At 44.4% G+C, this 19,623-nt stretch overlaps 1 protein-coding gene across 14 annotated transcripts in view; it reads right to left on the reverse strand.

The window, feature by feature from the left end:
* ITPR2 (inositol 1,4,5-trisphosphate receptor type 2) overlaps positions 1-19,623 on the reverse strand; it is a 337,706-nt gene that overhangs the window by 277,053 nt on the left and 41,030 nt on the right. For all 14 annotated transcript variants that reach the window (XM_065569077.1, XM_065569053.1, XM_065569071.1 and 11 more), the window contains exon 2: positions 11,913-11,983. In XM_065569077.1, the coding sequence (XP_065425149.1) occupies positions 11,913-11,983 (71 nt within the window). The remainder of the gene's footprint in view (positions 1-11,912; positions 11,984-19,623) is intronic.

Genomic DNA, 19,623 nt, shown 5'->3' on the forward strand with positions numbered 1-19,623 from the left:
CTGTGACTTTGTGGCGGGGGAGGGCAGTTACAGATCTTAAGCGCCGGTCCTTAGACAGGATCACAGAGCCACACAGCATGGGATCTGTAACCGTCCTCCCCCTGCCACAAAGTCAAATAGACCTCCCATACACACAGTCCCGATCAGGAGGGGTGACAGGCTCCGTTGAAACAAGCATCCCACCGCAGCGGAGCCTGTCAATCCTTGAGTTTAGAAGCTGCATTCGCATCACAACACTAGACCCGCCCCGCACCACAGTCTGCGTCCCAGTTTTAAAAAATTCCCGCTAAAACAGTATTAAAGAAAACGGTGTGCTTTAACAAAGTAGAACTATTTTTATTTCGACACGTGTGTTGGAGGGGGGGTGAAGGGGGTATGTAACTGGATAGGATAGTCAACATTACCTGGGTAAAGAAACGGGGGCAGGTTTAGCTTCTCAGTACACAAACTATAAAATCACAGGTTACCCTGCTCACTCAGGAACTTTGCTTTCAAAGCCTCCCGGATGCACAGCGCTTCCCGCTGGTCTCTTCTAATCGCCCGGCTGTCTGGCTGTGAGTAATCACCAGCCAGGCTATTTTCCTCAACCTCCCACCCCGCCATAAAGGTCTCCCCCTTGCTCTCACAGAGATTGTGGAGCACACAGCAAGCTGCTATAACAATGGGGATATTGGTTTCGCTGAGATCACAGCGAGTCAGTAAGCTTCTCCATCTCCCCTTGAGACGGCCAAAAGCACACTCCACCACCATTCTGCACTTGCTCAGCCGGTAGTTGAAGAGTTCTTTTTCAGTGTCCAGGGCGCCAGTATAGGGCTTCATGAGCCAGGGCATTAGCGGGTAGGCTGGGTCCCCGAGGATGACTATAGGCATCTCCACATCCCCAACAGTTATTTTGTGGTCCGGGAAGTAAATACCTTGTTGCAGCCGTCTAAACAGACCAGAGTTCCTGAAAACACGAGCGTCATGAACCTTGCCCGGCCATCCCACGTAGATGTTGGTAAAACGTCCCCTGTGGTCCACCAGTGCTTGCAGCACCATGGAAAAGTATCCCTTTCGGTTAATGTACTGGGTGGCCTGGTGGTCCGGTGCCAGGATAGGGATGTGAGTTCCATCTATGGCCCCACCGCAGTTTGGGAATCCCATCGCTGCGAAGCCATCTATGATCGCCTCCACGTTTCCCAGGGTCACTACCTTTGGCAGCAGTACATCAACGATTGCCTTCGCTACTTGCATCACAACAACCCCCACGGTAGATTTGCCCACCCCAAACTGGTTCGCGACTGACCGGTAGCTGTCTGGCGTTGCAAGCTTCCACAGGGCTATGGCCACTCGCTTCTGTACACTCAGTGCAGCTCGCAACCGGGTGTCACTGCGCTTCAGGGCAGGGGACAGCAACTCACAAAGTTCCAGGAAAGTTCCCTTCCGCATGCGAAAGTTTCGCAGCCACTGGGATTCATCCCAGACCTGCAGCACTATGCGGTCCCACCACTCAGTGCTTGTCTCCCGTGCCCAGAATCGCCGTTCCACGGCATCAACATGACCCATTGCCACTGTGATGTCCTCGGCGCTGGGTCGCCTGCTTTCTGACAGGTCTGTGCTACTCTCAGACTTCAGGACATCACCGCGGTGCCGTAGCCTCCTTGCCTGACTTTTCTGCATCTGCCTCAGGGAAACCTTTATGATAAGCTGCGAGACGTTGAGAGCGGCCACAACTGCAGCGATGGTCGCAGCGGGCTCCATGCTCGGAGTACAGTGGCGTCCGCGCTGTCAATGACTGGAAAAGCGCGCGAACTGTTTTCCCGCCGGCGCTTTCAGGGAGGGAGGGCGGGAGTGATGGACGGATGACGACAGTTTCCCAAAAGCACCCTCGACTCATTTTGTTACCCAGAAGGCATTGCCGGCTACACCCAGAATTCCAATGGGCAGAGGGGACTGCGGGAACTGTGGGATAGCTGACCACAGTGCACCGCTTCGAATGTCGACGCTATCACCGTTAGTGTGGACGCACAAAGTCGAATTACTGTCCTTAGTGTGGACACACACGTTCGACTTTGCAATATCGATTACAAAAATTCGATGCAAGTAAAATCGAACTACTCTCGTAGTGTAGACAAGGCCTAAGTGACTTGCCCAAGTCTGACTTTCTTCAGAACAACAAATATTTAACTATTTTTATTCCTATGTACTCTTATCATCAACCGTTATCAAAGCTAGCCTCGGAAGAATTCTGTTTTAAAAAGCAAATGTTGTAATTGGTGTTTCACTCTCAGCATATAAAAAATCAATCAGAAAAAAGCATCAATCTTCAATGAAAATTTTACAGACAGAATTAAAAAAAAAACTAACACTTTGCTTGAGAGCTAATAAAACCCTACGGGGTGTTGTGTGTGGTGGTGGGCCTAAATGCAGACCTCCACACTCAGTAACGCTGGGTAATTTAAACTAAAAATGTTAAAAAATAATATTGTGAGACATGATCAAATTTTATAACTATTTCTGAATCAATGTTAATAACCTACCACTGGGACTAGAGAATCCTGGTCCATGGGCATGTTTGCTTATTTATTCATTACTGCACTTATACCTGAGTGCTCACACAGTCATAATGCATATTCATCAAAAATCATTTCAAAATAAACTGCCTCAAAGACTCTCCCCAGCTCTCCCTACCCCCAAAAATGCTTTCTTCCCACAACTACACACAATCCCAATTAGGACTGTAGCTCCAGGTACTTCAATATTAACAAGCATATGCCATGCCCAAGCTAAGCACATACCTTCATACTACGCTGGATCAGTGCCTAAATGTCTCAATTTAATTTACTGAAAAATATAGCATATATTTTTGTATATTTTCTATATTTGCGTATTTTTAAAAGGTAGGTAATTACTTGTTCATTTTTTATTTTTCTGATGGTAACAAGAGCCAGCATCTGAGATGTTCGGGAACTAAAGATAGGCAATGTGCTGCTTTTAACCACTGATTTAGATCAGCTGTGGATAACACTGCACCATAAAGAGGTTCACATCTGCAGTTACCCAGTATCTAGTTCCCGAGCATAGCCTATTAATCTGTAAAAAACACATATGGAAAGTCCCATACACATTATTTGTAGTAGGAAGTACATCCTGTTTCATCACTGGGGACTTATAGGTGATATCCAAGTGTCAAATTCATAATTTATCTCTAGGCTATACTAGATATAGATGCAAATCCCACACAGTTTCACTGCTGTGAACTCAGTGGAGTTCTCCAACAGTGGAAACAAGAACAGAATCTGGCTCACCTTACACATCCTCTCACACTCTACAAGTGAATAGTCAGCAAAACTGAAACACAGCAAGAAATCCAAGGACAGCATGAACACAAGGGGGAAGGAGGCGAGTACAGCTCAGGCAGTCCCTATGTTTCCTAGGGAAGCAAAATAAGTTCTCATTTATTTATATTTTTTAAAATGCAGGTATGTCTGATGTTTTGGGGCCCTGATTGTCACAACCTCACTCAACTATAGCCCATCTCAGTTGACACTAATTTTCTGATACTACTGTAGCCCATTGGTAAGCGTATATTATGCACACCCCTCTATGCCTGATCCCTAGTGGATAAGAGTCTGTTACATTGCTGACTAAGGAACCTTGACCCTTTAGTTTGAGTTGTAGCAGCGCATGCTTTTAGCTCTGGAGATCCCTGGTTCAAGCCCTGATACGTTGACCAAGATGGCAGACATCACACTATATTAAATTCAGTCTTTCATTGAAACTTCTCCTTTCCCTTTTTCTCCTAGGGATAGGACCTGCTTGGGCGTTCAAGGGCTCGAAAACTGGATTTATATTCAAACCAACAGTGGTGGTGCTTTCCTTGGCACTTACCCAAAATCCTCACCGTTTTGCTATCTAATCTCAATTCTGTGCGGCTGCTCCTTAAAAGAAAGAGTTACCAGGCATTACCAAAGCAAACCGTGCCACCTTGCAGCAATGTTTGCTTTAGTTTGAAGTGGGAATATTTACAATGAAAACCACAATATATAAACTAGGGTACATGACAGCTGTTTGTAGAACTTCTACAATACTTTGAACTCCGAGGAGAAGAAGAAGAAAAACAAATACAAAACATTACATAACAAGAAATCATACTGTAGGTTGAAAAAGTAAGTTTGAATATCCAGGGCCCTCTAGATCAAAGTCAGCTATTATTTTCCATAACAACCTATATTCTATAAAATTATAAAAACTCTCATTCTCAGAACATTTTATACAACACTTATATCCCTGATGCCTGGTATTTTCTGAACAAATACCATCTTGTATGCTTTGCTTCCAGGCCCCAATTACTCTCCATCCATATCCTCTTAAGTTGTGTAAACACACAACTCCATGCAATGTGTCCACTACAGTGTACAGTCTTTCTTATTATATAGCACAGAAACATGACACTAATGTGAAATCAATTTTTACTGACCATTATGGCAGCATTTATCTTCCCAAGAGAAAACTTCAGAGTGGTTAAAAAAAAAAAAAAAGCCAGGAATCAAAAATCCCAGCAGATTCCACTCACCAGGGGAAAGCTCTGTAGCAGCAGAAAGCAATCAGAAGACCTGGCTCTTTAAACTCATGGAACTCAAGGATTCCTGGGTTGCTCCCAACCCTGAGACTCCTTTAAAAGGTGGGACACCAGTGGCATTTGGCAGCACTGGTATTTTGAACTCTGAAGTCCAGTAAGCATTGCTTTATAATGCAAAGACATACTCTGCAGATCTCCCCAAAAATCACATGAACGAATCTTGCAAACACTGTGACTTTTCAACAGTAGTGCAATTGAAATACTTCCTCAAGATTTGACACAACCCAATAGGTGAAAAGAGGGAAATAGCATTGCAATGTTCTGAGCGGTCACTGCAGCCTTTTTGCATTTGCTGCTACAATCACACCATTTCCTTATTAAATACAGACATTTGTCATCCAACTGTCTCACAGTTATACTCCTAAGTATCACTCCTAGTCAGACTGTCTACACTTGATGTTAAAAGAGTATTTTAATCAGAACAAACATGCTCTGTGCTAATTACTCACCTATCAAGATGGAAAAAAAAAAGGCAATCCTTACAGAAGGAAATACTTGACAAAAACTTGCCATGCACTGTGCAGATAAACTAAATGGGGAAGAGAACATGGGGAGCCCATCTAGACTTATATAGCCCCCCGTTTCCACAGCATCTGTGCACTTCCTGAATATTAATGAATTTATCTGCCCAATACCCCTCTGTGATAGGGAAATTCTAATTTCTCCCTGGTATAGGAAAGGAGGCAATAGGTGAGTTGCTTAAGGTCACATAGGAAAGACTGCTGTGAAGTGAATGCAATTCTCCTTAGACCCAAGCCCGTGCCTTAAAGGTGACCTATAAAAGGAATTTTTCTTTCATTTAAACTTGGCTTGTGCGCCTGCTTTGCTTTTTGATAATGTGTCAAAAAACCCTGAATGTTTTTGGTTGGTTAAGTTTCTCCCTGCTTATTTCTTACATTATACAAACAAAAAAAAAGAAATGTGTCAAGTCAGCTCTTCCCTGAATAACAAACAATATATAATATTAGTGTTACGGCAGTGCCTAGAAATCCCAACTAAGACTGGGCCCCTGCTATGCTAAAAACTGCAAAAACATGATTAAAGACAGTCCTGCCCCACAGAGCTTACAATCTAAACAGTCAAGACAGACATAGGGCGGGAGGGGAAACAGAGGCACAGAAAAATGTACTGATTTGCCCAAGATTACATAGCAGGCCAGTGGCAGAACCAAGAATAGAACCTAGCTCTCCTGATGACTGCCAGTCCACTGCCCTACCCACTTGACAGCACTGTTTCTACTGGTTTTGTTGGAGTACCTCTGGGCACTTTCAGGGTTGTTTATTGTAAACTCTCACCATGTTATTTGAGGAAGTGGGAGACATAACTTGAATGAAAGCTTCCTTTATTTAAAAGGCTATTGAGTCACTGAAGTTAAACAAACAAAAAAAACAAACAGAGCAAAAAACAAACAGAGCAAAAAACAGTAGAATTAAAAAGCCCATGCCACTTCAACTGTTCAACTTTCACTTGTTTCACTCTTGTGATGTCACCATTTTACTAGTTCTCGAGCCATTATTAAATCCTCCAGCCTAGACATAATCAGAATGTCTAAAGTAAAAAAAACAAGCGGGGGACCTTTTCTAAAGAAACACACCCGCACGCACACACACACTTCCGAAATCATACAAACTCCAAAAAGAGCACAAGTCAATTTTTCTTTTCCTTTGCGGATCACCTTTAAATCTAGGATTACTATAAATCTAACCACTTCTTCTACAATTCTCCCGAAACAGTGGTTTAAGCTTTGGATTGTCAAAAGATACTTTTAGAAAACAGATGCAAGGAGACGGAGAGATTGGTCATCTGTAGGTGCCTGAGAAAGTGAGATGGGGTAAAGAAGTTTTAGGATGGATAGGTAGCTACAGTATTTTTATATTTAAATACTAGCATTGATTTATTTTATTTAAACAAAAAACAGTCATTTATTAGTCATAGACATCAAGAGTTGGAAGACATCCACTTATATTACTGAGTCCATTCCCTAGCAAATGCAGGATAGAGTCCTCAGAGGATGCAACCAATATCACTTGATAGTCCATGTGACCCCGAGAGGGGGCACAAAATCCAACAGCCCAGAAGCTCAATACAGCAGGCAATATTACCTGAGCGAGCAAGTGTAACAGGACCCCTGCTCACCCAGCCATTGCAATGAGGGAGCCAGAATGAAAAAAGAAATAGCTCATGCCTTTTTTTGCTTCTGTATGTTTATAAAGAGGTCCGAAAAGTGTTGTTTTAAACATAGGTTGTTTTTTCCCTGCCCATTTTTTACATGAGAAATTCAGCCCTGAAAGACTCTATAGTGACTGGAGATCTAGTGAAATTGTCATACAACATTACATGAGGCTGAGAGCTGAGCAATTGGGAAGAGAAGGGATATTTAAATCATATTGCTTACAAATCTTTGGGTTCTGAAGAAGGTAAGGGGGGAAGAGGGGACGGCCAAGGAGAGGGGCAACAGTTAAATTGAGGAAGAGAGGAGGCAGTGAGAGACTTTTGAGGAGAAAATGGTGGCAATGAAGAGCCATGAGGGAAGGGGGAGAACTGAGGCAGGGCCGGCTCTAGGCACCAGTGCTCCAAGCATGTGCTTGGGGCAGCACTTTCCAAGGGGCGGCACTCCGGCTCCTTCTTTTTTTTTTCCTTGGGGCGCAAAAAGCCAGGAGCCAGCCCTGAGTGGAGGTGAGCTGCGGCAGTGGGGGGTGGGGGGGCGCGGCACGGGGAGGGCCGCAAGAAGTAACCGGGGGGGGGGGGGGGAAGGTGGGCAGAGGAACCTCTCCCCTCCCCCCCCAGCTCACCTCTGCTTCACTGCCGCCTGCTCACCCAGAGTGTGCCGCCGCTCCGCTTCTCTCCCCTCCCTCCCAGGCTTGCCGCGCAAATCAACTGTTTTGCGGCAAGCCTGGGAGGGAGGGGGAAGCGGAGCGGCGGCAGCACACTCAGGGGAGCAGGCGGAGCGGAGGTGAGCTGCAGCGGTGTGGGGGTGTGGGGAGGGCCACAGGAAGTAACCCTGGGGGGGGACAGAGGAACCGCTCCCCCCCCACAGCTCACCTCCGCCTCCTCCCCTGAGTGCGCCACCGCTCCGCTTCTCCCCCCTGGAGGGAGGGGTAGGAGGGAAAATGCAGCACGCCCAGGGGAGGAGGCGGGGCTGGGGATTTGGGGAAGGGGTTGGAATGGGGCGGGTAAGGGGGCGGAGGAAAATTTTTTTGCTTGGGACGGCAAAAAACTTGGAGCCAGCCCTGAACTGAGGAAACAGTAGGGAGATTGAGGGACAAAATGGAAATGGCGAAGGAGAAGAGGGCGAAGGGGAGAATGGTGGAGGGAGAGATAAAGGAATGAGTAGGATGGAGGGAGAAAGGAAAGGGGGTAGGGCTGGATGGAGAAAGAAAATCAGGGTAAACAGAAGGGATTCTAACGGAAGGAAGAGAGCGAACTGAAGGAAAAACATTGTGAGAAAAAGAATTGAAAAACGGAATATATCAAAATAGGGGTGGAAAAAGTCAGAAAAGAAACTGATTTACTCATAAATGTTGCACTTATTTTAAATGCCTCATGGGGGGAGGCGTACAAACCAGCAGAAAAGTCAAGTCAATTGAAGTATTTATGCATGCAAGCACTTTGGAGGACAGGATTAGGATTCAAAACAACCTTTACAAATTAGAGAATTGGTCTGAAATCAGCAAGATGAAATGCAATAAAGACAAGTGCAAATTACTACCCATGGGAAGGAAATATCAAATGCACAAATACAAAAATGGGGAAAAGCTGGCACAGTGGTAGTACTGCTGAAAAGGATTTGGGGGTTGTAGTGGATCACAAATTGAATGAGAGTCAACAATGCGATGTAGTTGCAAAAAAGGCTAATATGTTTTGGGCAGTATTAATAGGAGTGTCACAAGTGAGACATGAGAGGTAACTGTCCCATTCTACTTGGCACTGGTGAGTTCTCAGCTGGAGTACTGTGTCCAATTTTGAGCACCACACTTTACGAAACATGTGAATAAAGTGGAGAGAGTGTCCAGGGGAGGGATAGCTCAGTGGTTTGAGCATTGGCTTGCTAAACCCAGGGTTGTGAGTTCAATCCTTGAGGGGGCCACTTAGGGATCTGGGACAAAATCAGTACTTGGTCCTGCTAGTGAAAGCAGGGGGCTGGACTTGATGACCTTTCAAGGTCTAGGAGATGGGATATCTCCATTTTAAAAAAAAAAAAAGACAAGGTTTAGAAAACCTAAACTACGAGGAAAGGGTAATAAAAAAAAAAAAAACTGGGCATGCTTAGTCTTGAGACACGAAGCCTGAGGGAGGACCTTCAAATACATTAAGGGCTGTTTATAAAGAGGACAGTGATCAATTGTTCTCCATGACCAGAAGGCTTAATCTGCAGCAAGGGAGATTTAGGTTAGATATTAGGAAAAACTCTCTAATTATAAGGGTAGTTAAACTCTGGAATAGGCTTCCAAGGGAAGCTGTGGAATCCCCATCACTGGAGATTTTTAAGAACAGGTTGGACAAACACCTGTCAGGGATGATCTAGGTTTATTTGGTCCTGCCTCAGCGCAGGGGCTGGACTTGATGATTTCAAGTCTCCTTACAGCCCTATATTTCTACGCTTCTATGATACCAGTGAAGGGCCTTGTGCGCCTCAGTGCTGCCAAATTTGTGCTGTAAGTGTTTTTAATTGTGGTCTATTGCATATTGTAGTCTATTGGAGGCTAAAAGTATTTCCCAATGGAGATAACTACATGTTATACTTTAATTAAAGTATGTTTGAGGTTGCAGTTTAAGGAAGCTTGCACGTCTGCTGCCCACATTGTACCTGTTCTGTGGACAGAAGACTTTTGGCTGGCAGTCCAGCACCTTTCATAACCACTAGGAGGCTAATCCTTTAAAGAGCTGAGCACCTCCATTAAGGTGTTGAGAGCCCTCAATACCCTTTCACTTCAATAGGAAATGAGAGCCCACAGCACCTTACATAATCAGGCTCAAGTCAACCACAAGATACAAAAAGCTCTTTTGAATAGACAACAGACTACAGGAAACACCCGCGGGACCAAATTCTGCTCTCATTCATGCTGGTGCAAGCCTAGCGTAACTTCACTGACATCAGTGCAGTTACTCCAGATTTACACAACTGTGACTGAAAGCAGAATTTGGCACACGGTATCTTTAAATAGCCCCAAAAGGAAAGGCAACCACAGCTTTGTTTAACTGAACAATACTCAATCCCAGGTGATCTGAAACAGAAACATAATGCAGCCACCACTCACCCTAAAAGAGAAAGTAAACACACATACAACAATGAAACTGTATACTATTTTGGGACATGCTTTCAACTCAGGCCTGCAGCTGTACTCAATTTTGAACTGTGCGAACGCTATAGGAGAGGTACTGTATGGCAGATAGAAAAACAAAACAAAACAAAAAACAGTTATTTGCAAACTGAGCAGGCATCACTGAAAAAGAACGATCATGGTCCCCCAGGATACCTTTTTCAGAGCCAGCTCTCGGAGAGTAAGAGCAATATTAGAAACTCTTTCACTGTTCCTTGGCTCCTAAGAATCATCCCTATTTCAGCCACCAGTGATAACAGTATAGCCAGTGCAGGTAGCAATACCTATAGTTAAAGTTGCCCGACACGTCATGTTATTAGACCCTATTGTCAGTTGCTTATAACTTTGCCAAACTTTAACCATTCAGGCTTAAGTTTGCATGCCACGTGTCTGCCTAAGGTTGATTTAGTTATTTTAAGTTTCAGTTAAAATGGTTCAGCCATTTCTGAGAATAAGATTAGAGAAAACACATTGTTGCACATGCTCAGCAGAGATTTAAGAGCTTGGTGGCTAAATTCCGTCTTCACTGAGCAAAGATTCCATCTTCACTGAGCATACTCAAGCCTCTCTCAGCTCCTTGTGCTGATCAGGCTCCACATGCACCATCCCTGCAGATCGACTGAGCATGCTCCATTCTAGGGATGCATGGGCTGACTCTGCAACTGTTGCTGCAGTACCAGGTACTGGAACTGAGAACAGGAGATTCTCTCCTGTGCTTTCAATGCTTCCCCCATGCTGGGCCCAGGCAGCCAGGAAAAAGGGGATGGGGATAGAAGCTGGTGGGAGAGATTGGAGAGGAGAAGAGGAGGAGGGGCAGGGGAAGGTGGCAGGAGCCTGGGTTGTGTGATTAGGAGGCGAGCAGGTCAGAGCAGGGTGACTAGATGTTCTGATATTATCAGAACCATCCCAATTACTGGGACCATCCTGATATTAGGGGCTTTTTCTTATATAGGCAACCTATTAGCCATCCTGATTTTTCACACTTGCTATCTGGTCACCTTAAGACAGAGACAGGCTGTAGGTGGAGGGTGCAGGGGCATAAGGGTGTACAAACTCCAGGTAGCACTCCCTTCTTTTAACAGCACCTACTACTGACTTCAAAGGATTCTGTATGAGGAAACTTTGGGTTTACTTTGGTGCAGTTACATCGATGGCTGAAATCGAGGATAATTTCAAGTGTGAACAAGGCATTAAAAGGTTTTATTTCCCTCCCACCACATGCACACAGAACACAGAGCTGCATTTAAAGTATTCATTTTTAAATAATTTTTTTTAAAGGAACAGAAGTTGCATTTGGCCAATGCATCCTTCCCCCACCCCCCAACACATTATATTAGCATGAAAACTGAGCGTAAGGGGGGGGGGAAACCCTCCCAAAAATATTAGTTTAATCCATACGTGTATATTCAGAGAAGTGAAGAAAAGTAAGAAAGGCTATAGGTAGAGCTGGACAAAAAACAGAGGGAAATGTTTTTTAAAAAGAAAATTGTTGCCTGTTCTTTAAAAGAAAGAAAAAGAGAGAGAGAGAGAGAGAGAGAGAGAGAGAGAGAGCGCGCGCGCAAGAAATCAGCCATTTCTGGTAGTTATGAACATCTTGTACTTGCTTCCTATTTACAACAGGAGTCTTAATGGCACTTCAGAAGCATAAAGGGGTCTTAAAGTGACTGTAAATGTTAGACTGCCAGAGTAGTGTAAATGGCCCTTAGTTTAAATGAAAATTAACCCCTCTCCCAATATTTTCCCAACTGTTCTCAATGTTCTTTACCGTCTTATATTGTACATTAATTTTTCCTTTATATTGCAACTTCAAGAGTCAGTGGCCCAGTCCTACAGCACTGGCAAATGTGGAGACTTCCATTGTGTTGTAATGCAAATCTTTGCCCAAGAGAGCAGAATGTGGATCCGTTCCATAAACTACAAATCCAGCTGTAGCCCCACGTGTGAAATTAAAACTACTCTCATTCACTTACCTCTGAACTTCTTAGGAGGGTTGGCAAGGTCACCTGCCTCTGGCTGAACCACACATCTGTCATCCACTAACCTAGAAAAACAAACATGTTTAATATTATTTTCACTGTTGTCATATGTATGTTTGTGTAGACATATCCATAATACTTAAGGGTATCAGGGTTCTCACATTTCCATTTTGAGTCAATAACATGAAAAAAAAAAAAAAAAAAAAGCACAACTTGTATTATGTCAGCACAATGAAAGAACAAATACCTGTGCTCTCCTCTTGCATAAGAGGATTTCTTTTATAGCAGTAATTCAAAGCAGCTATTTCAGATCCCGCTTCTTTTAAATCTGGTTAAAGTCCCTTTCATTACAATGTGCATGTTGATATTATGTGCAAAATTCTTAGCTTTCATTTTCAGTGGTACATTAACCCTGAATAATAAACAAACAATCTGTCTCTGGGCAGCTCTCAGATTCTCATAGCCAAGCTCCCAAGGCCTGATCCAAAGCCCACTGAAGTCAATAGAAAGATTCCCACTGACTTCAATGGGCTCTGGATTAGGCCTTGAAGAGGAAGGCTGAGGTATCTATTTTTGCAGCATGAAGAAAAGGATTTAAAGCGTACTTTAAATGTAGCAACTTGCTAACTTTGGCCTCAGTACTGCAAGCAACTCCATGCAATCTCTACATCTACACAGGGCCCCTTTAAATTCATCAACTGCAATGGGGCTCCTTGCTGATGCAGGAGTTCATTCAGGAGGTTGTTTACATGACTGGGACATATGTTCTTTGGTGACTTGTTGCTGCCCAATACTTCTTCCAAATGCTCCCGGGGGAAGCGATGATGAAAGTTTCTTCAACATTTCACTATCCTGTGAGTTTATTGGGACAGGTTGTGGACAGCCCTTTACAAATACAAAAGTAACACTTCACACATTCTGTATGATCTGCAGGCTGCACCTATTTGAATGCCAAATGACAACAACATACACTCGAGCAGGTCTGACAGTCCAATCACTAGAGGCAATGGGAGGGCACACATATAGTCTACAATCATAATGAGAGCATCTGAAGGGAGGCATCATACAAAAGATATTACATTATTTTACTCCTGGGGGAATTCTGTGCCACTGCACATGTGCAGAATTCATGTCCCCTACAGATTTCTTTGCCTCCCTGCAGAAAAATGACTTTCTGAGGGGGAAGCAAAGGGAAGCCACAAAAGCAGTCAAGTGATCCTCCCCAGCAGTATATTTCGAGTGCCCAGGACAGCCAGCAGAGAGGTAAATCACTGTGGGGCAGGGGGCGGGACTGGGGAAGACCTGGCTGGTGGCTCTTACCGTGCGCTAGGCTCAGCTGCTAGTCCCGGCTGGGCAGGGGAGGATGGGACTTCCCAGCATCCGGAGCCAGCTCAGACCCACCCCCAGATTTCTCCCCAGGCTGCAGGAAACTTTGCAAACTCCCCCACCCATTCCTGCGCCCATCACGCCTCAGCTGCACGGGGAGGGATCCCTGTATGGGGAGCTGCTCCCCCATCCACCCAATCCTCACCCACCAAGCCTTATCCAGAGCATACCCGCCCCAACAAGCCCACCCTCCCCCTGTACCTGGACCACCCAGACAAGCCACCCACACCCGGATCCCAACCCTACTGAGCCCCAACCAGCTGCACATGGATCCTGAGCCCACTGAGCCCCACTCCCCCAGCATCTGGACCCCCCCGCTGAACCCCTCACACCCAGACCTCCCTGCTGAGCCCCAACCACTTTAATCAGGACCCCCTTCAGAGTCTATTACCGTTGCACCGAGAACACCCCAAAAGCCTCTGTACATCCAGATTCCCCCGCACCCAGACCCCCACCAAACTGTGCACACCCAGATTGCCCCAAACAGAACCCTCTCAACCCATACATGGATCCCCACACACTAAGCCCCTCCATACTTGGACCCTACTGGGCTGAGCCTGCCTGCTCACACCTGGTGCACCTGGCACGGAGGGGCAGGGCCCTGGGGTGTTTCAGGGGCAGGCCAGGTCTTTGTGCTATGTCAGGGTTGGGTGCAGCCTCACTGCTGAATCTGTGTCCTAGGAGGGAGCTGCAGAATGATCTCCCACCTCTGTGCAGGCAGTGGCCTGTGCTACCCAATGCCATGCTGGAGCCTCCACATGTATTTGACAAATACAATTTGAAGAATTTTGCAGAATTTTAAAATATTGTGCACAGAATTTTTGGCGCAGAATGCCCTCAGGAGTAATGATTTGTCCAAAATTAAGCGGATGTGAATGGTATCTATTAACTTGTATTGCCTTGTACATTATGGTGGGAATAGAACCCAGATCTGTGAAGAGAAATTTAATGATTCTCACACAGAAGAGGTAAAATGGCTTTTATCTTTATTAGCCAGGAGGCTTTTTTTTTTAAATATGAATGACTTGAAAATTTGAAGTTTTAACTTTATATTTTACAAAATAAACTTTGTCTTTTAAAAGCTATAATAATTCTGTGCAGTTCTGTAGTGAGTGGGACATATGTTAAGTTAGGCCGCTGGTGTGCTGAGACCACAGCCTATCATGCTGACCAATATTCTCTCTGGTATATTCTTTTCGTGCACTCCTCCATTTGTATCCATCTGTTGTCTCTTGCCTTATACTTAGATTGTAAGCTTCTTGGGGCAGAGACTGTCTTTTGTTCTGTTTGTACAGCACCTAGCACAACAGGGCTTTGATCCAGGACTGGGGCTCCTAGGCTCTACAGTAATACAAATAATTAATAAACTGAGGATCTCAAAGCACTTTATAAAGATCAGTAAACTGGAAGTCACAGCACCCCTATGAGGTAGCCAATTATTATCTTCCCTGTATCGATTAACCAGATCTTATGTGAATTGCCCAATGCTACAAAAACAAGCTAGGGGCAGTACCAGAATTAGAACACGGAGATCCTGACTCTCAACTGACTTCTCTAACCATTAGCCACTATTCCCTCTGAAAGCAGTACCCATAATAATTTGTGCTTGTAGAAATTGGTTAACTGTAACTATTACATACATTATATATACCACCTGTTCTGCACATAGGAAGCATAGACATTATTTTGACTCATCTCCTAGACTGATTGATAGTGATACATAAATTGGTGTCACCAAGACAACGTAGTCTTAAATGCATATAACCTATTATTGAACCTGATCGAATAGTGCTTTGGCAATTTGAATTAAAGGACTGCAGGATCAGGCTGATTACACTGTTAAGATTTCCTGATTTTTTTGTTTTAATACTTTCCTTTTTTAAAATTTCCAATTTTTCCCCTTTAATTGGAACGGTGTGAAATATAGGTCTGAATCTTTGGTCGCAGACAACAAGAACACATTTTCATATGCTAATGTGGGTTCATATGTTTACTCAAAAAACAAAGTGGTTGTCGTGACATTTTACAAGTGAAATAAACAAGAGAGTTTTAAATGACTATAAGCCCATTTAATAGAAAAACCATTAACCTTAGTACTATTCTTTATAAACAAATTCAATTTGCCTTCAGGAAGTCTAGTGTAAATAATCTGCCCCATTTAAAACAATTACACAGGAAAATCATATTTAAGTAAACTCTGCACCCTATCAGTAGTTGATAGCAATTCTATGAGCTTTTCTGGGAGAAGGCATCAGACAAAGCAATAGGCTTGGCAGAATTCATTTTTTATTTCTTTCTAATTCAGATGACTAATATCTACTTTTATCTTTAAGGTTTTTTATTTTTATTGGGTTTTATTTTTAAGAGTTTTAAAGATTTTTAAAACTTTTTATTTTTAGAGTTATTGGAAATTAAGGTGGGGAAGGGGTAGAGGTTAGCATTAGAGCGGCACTGACAGTGGGGACACAGGGGGCTCCCTGCAAGGCCGAAGGGCCCAAGACCCCAAGGCACAAGATGTGGAGATGCTGCAATCCTAGCCCAGAGCAAAGACCCCCACCAAGGACAACGATGGACCCCACCCAGCCCTGGAGGTTCCTGCCCCAGGGATGGCTCCCATACGTCTGGCTGGTGAGCGACTGAGCCTTCCCCACACCTTGCGCCTGGAGAGATCAGGTGTCCCCGGCCCTGCAGCAGGGAGCCCTAGGCAGCCGTGCTTTCACAGAAGTGAGCAAGCGGGGCTGTGACAGGCTGTCTGTGCGGCAGGGCTGGTGACACCGGATTCTTGCAGGCACAGGCCGGTGGCAGGGAGAGGCTGCACTCACACCAACTGTTACCCATGAATATTTTTTTCGTCAGTATCAGTCTATCGGCTGAAAACAAGGTTTGCCAACACCTATCCATTAAAACCTTATCCTGACAAACCTAAATATCTGGCTCATTCAAACGAAGAGCCTGATTCTGTTCCCACTCAAGTCGATGGGAGCTGTGCCACTGGCCACAATGGGAGCAGGAGCAACCTCTCAATATGCACATGCATTTTCCACCTCCAGGCTGCTGGCGTGCCGAGATCACAGCCTATCACACAGACCGATATTGTCTCATTGCTTCCTTGTACTCTCCTGTCCATCTCCACCTGCTGTCTCTTCTCTTACACTTAGATTATAAGCTCTTCAGGGCAGACTGTCTTTTGTTCTGCGTTTGTACCACCTCTAGCACAATGGGGTCCCGGTCACTGACGATGGGTCCTAAGTACTATAGCAATACAAACAATACAACAACAAGCAGCTCACTGGCATATGGAACAAGAGAGCAGGTCGCTCAGATTTATCTTTGCTCCCAAAAACAAAAGTAAAAAACAACTATGAGTAATAACTATAGAAATCAGCAGCTAATGTTCAAAAAGCAATTTGACAGTAGAGCCCAAACTACACTTAAAAGTTTTGCTAGAATAGCTGTGCTGGTTAGGAGTATGGGGGAGGGGGAAAGAGGAGGTGCGGAAAAATCACACTGCAAACCAATAAGTGCAGATGCCTGAGGGAGTGAAGTCCGGCTCCCAGTTCCCAGAAGCATCCAATACAGAGCTAAGGGTATGTCAGACTCACGTTAGCGGGGCTGGAGCTAGCATGCTAAAAATAGCAGTGTGGATGTGTCAGCATTAGCAGAGGCTCAGGCTAGCCAGCCGAGCTCAAGCCCACCTTTCCCCTTCCCCCTGGATCTGAGCTTGGCTGACTAGCCCGAGTCTCCACCAGCGCTGCAACAGCCACACTGCTATTTTTAGTGTGCTAGCTCCAGCCCTGCTAGCATGAGTGTCTACCCGGGCTCGGAGGCTCATTCCCAGCTACAGTGCAGGAAGCCCCCAGGACTTTAGGGGAGAATTTAAGGCCTCCTCTGCTGCAAAATATCTTCTACTCTAGCACGAGACCATCACTAGATTCCTCTGCTCACAGAGGAATAAAAGGGGACAGGATCTTTATGTTTTAGTCTATAAACATTGTACTATCTCTGCCCTTCGAAATGACTTGTAGGAGCCAATGTCCAAATCCATCTATGGATCAAATTTTGTGGGATTAAGTGAATTCAGAATAGAAAATCAGAAAGAGTACGGTAGAACCTCAGAGTTACAAACATCAGAGTTACGAACTGACTGGTCAACCACACACCTCATTTGGAACTGGAAGTATGCAATCAGGTAGGAGCAGAGACCAAAAAAACCCCAAAAAAACAGTACAGTACTGTGTTAAATGTAAACTACTAAAAAAAGAAGGAAGATTAAAAAAAATTGACAAGGTAAGGAAACTTTTTCTGTTCTTGTCTCATTTAAATTTAGATGGTTAAAAGCAGCATATTTCTTGTGCATAGTAAAGTTTCAAGGCTGTATTAAGTCACTGTTCAGTTGCAAACTTTTGAAAGAACGACCGTAACGTTTTGTTCAAAATAACAAACAACCTCCATTCCAAGGTGTTTGTAAGTCTGTCGTTCTACTGTTTTTGCAAAAATGTTTAAAGAAGCTATTTCTAAATATTTTAGTGTCAAAACTAACCCAACATTTGCTCCATGGTTTTCAGAACTAGCACCATAAGTAGGGGATTTGGGGTATGATTTTCAAGGATGCTCGTCTAATAAGACCTCAACTGCAGCATTAACTATAAAGAGACTGTTACCTTCTCCATTACAGAGCCACATCATTAAAGCAAAGTAATACGCAGCTATGGGCTAGAGCCTGCAGGGTGCTGACTACTTCCTTCCAGATGCCAAGCACCCTCAACAGCCATTTGTTGATAGGAGTGGAGGGCACTTAGCACTCCTCAAGATCAAGGCGTTGAAACATAATAGAAAGTACATTTTAATTAATATTAGTCACTTTCTTTTGTATGTTCTGTGAAGGCATAAAGATAAATACCATAAAGTTGTATTACAGTAATTAGCAACCACAATCGTCCCTAATGTAAATGGATTTGCACCAAGGATTAATTAGCCCTCAAGCGACATACAAGATTTCTCAATTACACATGCAATACTCTTGGTTAGTTTGATACTGTACTGCATATGACAGGCAGGCGGCTCTCTCTCCATTCAAACATAATTCAAACTATTTTTAATATAATGATTTCTCAAATGGAAATCTTTTAGATTTTCCAGTCTAGGAAGCCCATTCCTCGGGAATGAAGATTCGTGGGCACTAGCTATGCTAGACATTGACGTAAGTGCCCCAACCTCCCCAAATCAGGAAAGGAGAGGATGGATGGCCCAGTGATGTAAGTGCTAGCCTGAAACCTAGGTTCAAGTTCTGCTCTACCACAGACTTCCTGCGTGATCTTGGGCAAGCCATTTAGTCTTTCCCCAGATACAAAGCGACTATAGTTATATTAATACTTTTCTCCCACTTTGTGTTGGTCTTGGCTACTTACATTGTAAGCTCTTCAGGGGCTCAGGGCCCCATTTGTACAAGGGGATAGTAGCATTTCCCTACCTTGCAGAGGTGTTGTGAGGATAAATACATTAAAGATGTTTAGGTGCAAAGTTGGTATGTTAATGGGGGGCTACGTAAGAGTACCTAAAATGGATGGTACAGCATCCATGAAAGGAGATGGAGGGATTACAGAATAAATCTTTAGATGCTTGGAAGAATAAGGGGGAAAATACCTGGAGAGAAAGAGCCATGTTCACCATTCTAATTCTGGTCCATGCCTCCTGGTTCTTAACAAAAGAGCCATTCTCTGGTGTTCCATGAGAGAAAAACAAAGGGCTCGACTCACCATTGTCTCACACCTTGTGCAGACATTCAAACCCATGCAAAGTACGTGTAAAACATTAGCAAATGAGAATAGTTGTGGTTTACACCCACTTTATACTGGTCAACATGCACAGGGCGTAGGCAATGGGGACTCAGACCCTAACTCCTTTAAAATAGATGGGAGTGTGATGGGACTCTTGTTAAGAGTGGAGTAAAGGGGGTGAATAGGAACAGGGACTCCACAGGAACCAACCCCACATTTCCACTCTCACAACAACAGAGCTTCCTATATCTCGCAGCTGCCTATGGGTGGGGAGGTGGGCTTTCGCCATGAGCCTGGATTGGTATTCTGAGAGTGCAAGAAATAAATTTGCATAACTGATTTCTATCCCACACCTCAGTGACCTTGATAATTTGGACTGCTTTGAGGCCCCACCCCAATCAGGGCCTCTCACGTGCTATACAGACACATAGAAAGAAAAAGTCCCTTTTGTCACGATAGGCTTAGGGTCTAATCCAGAGGAGGGCAAATTACAGCCCACGGGCAACATCCGGCCTACAGGACCCTTCCCTCTGACCCCCGAG

This window comes from Chrysemys picta, chromosome 1, assembly GCF_011386835.1.
Source record: "Chrysemys picta bellii isolate R12L10 chromosome 1, ASM1138683v2, whole genome shotgun sequence".
Taxonomy (NCBI): Eukaryota; Metazoa; Chordata; order Testudines; family Emydidae; genus Chrysemys; species Chrysemys picta.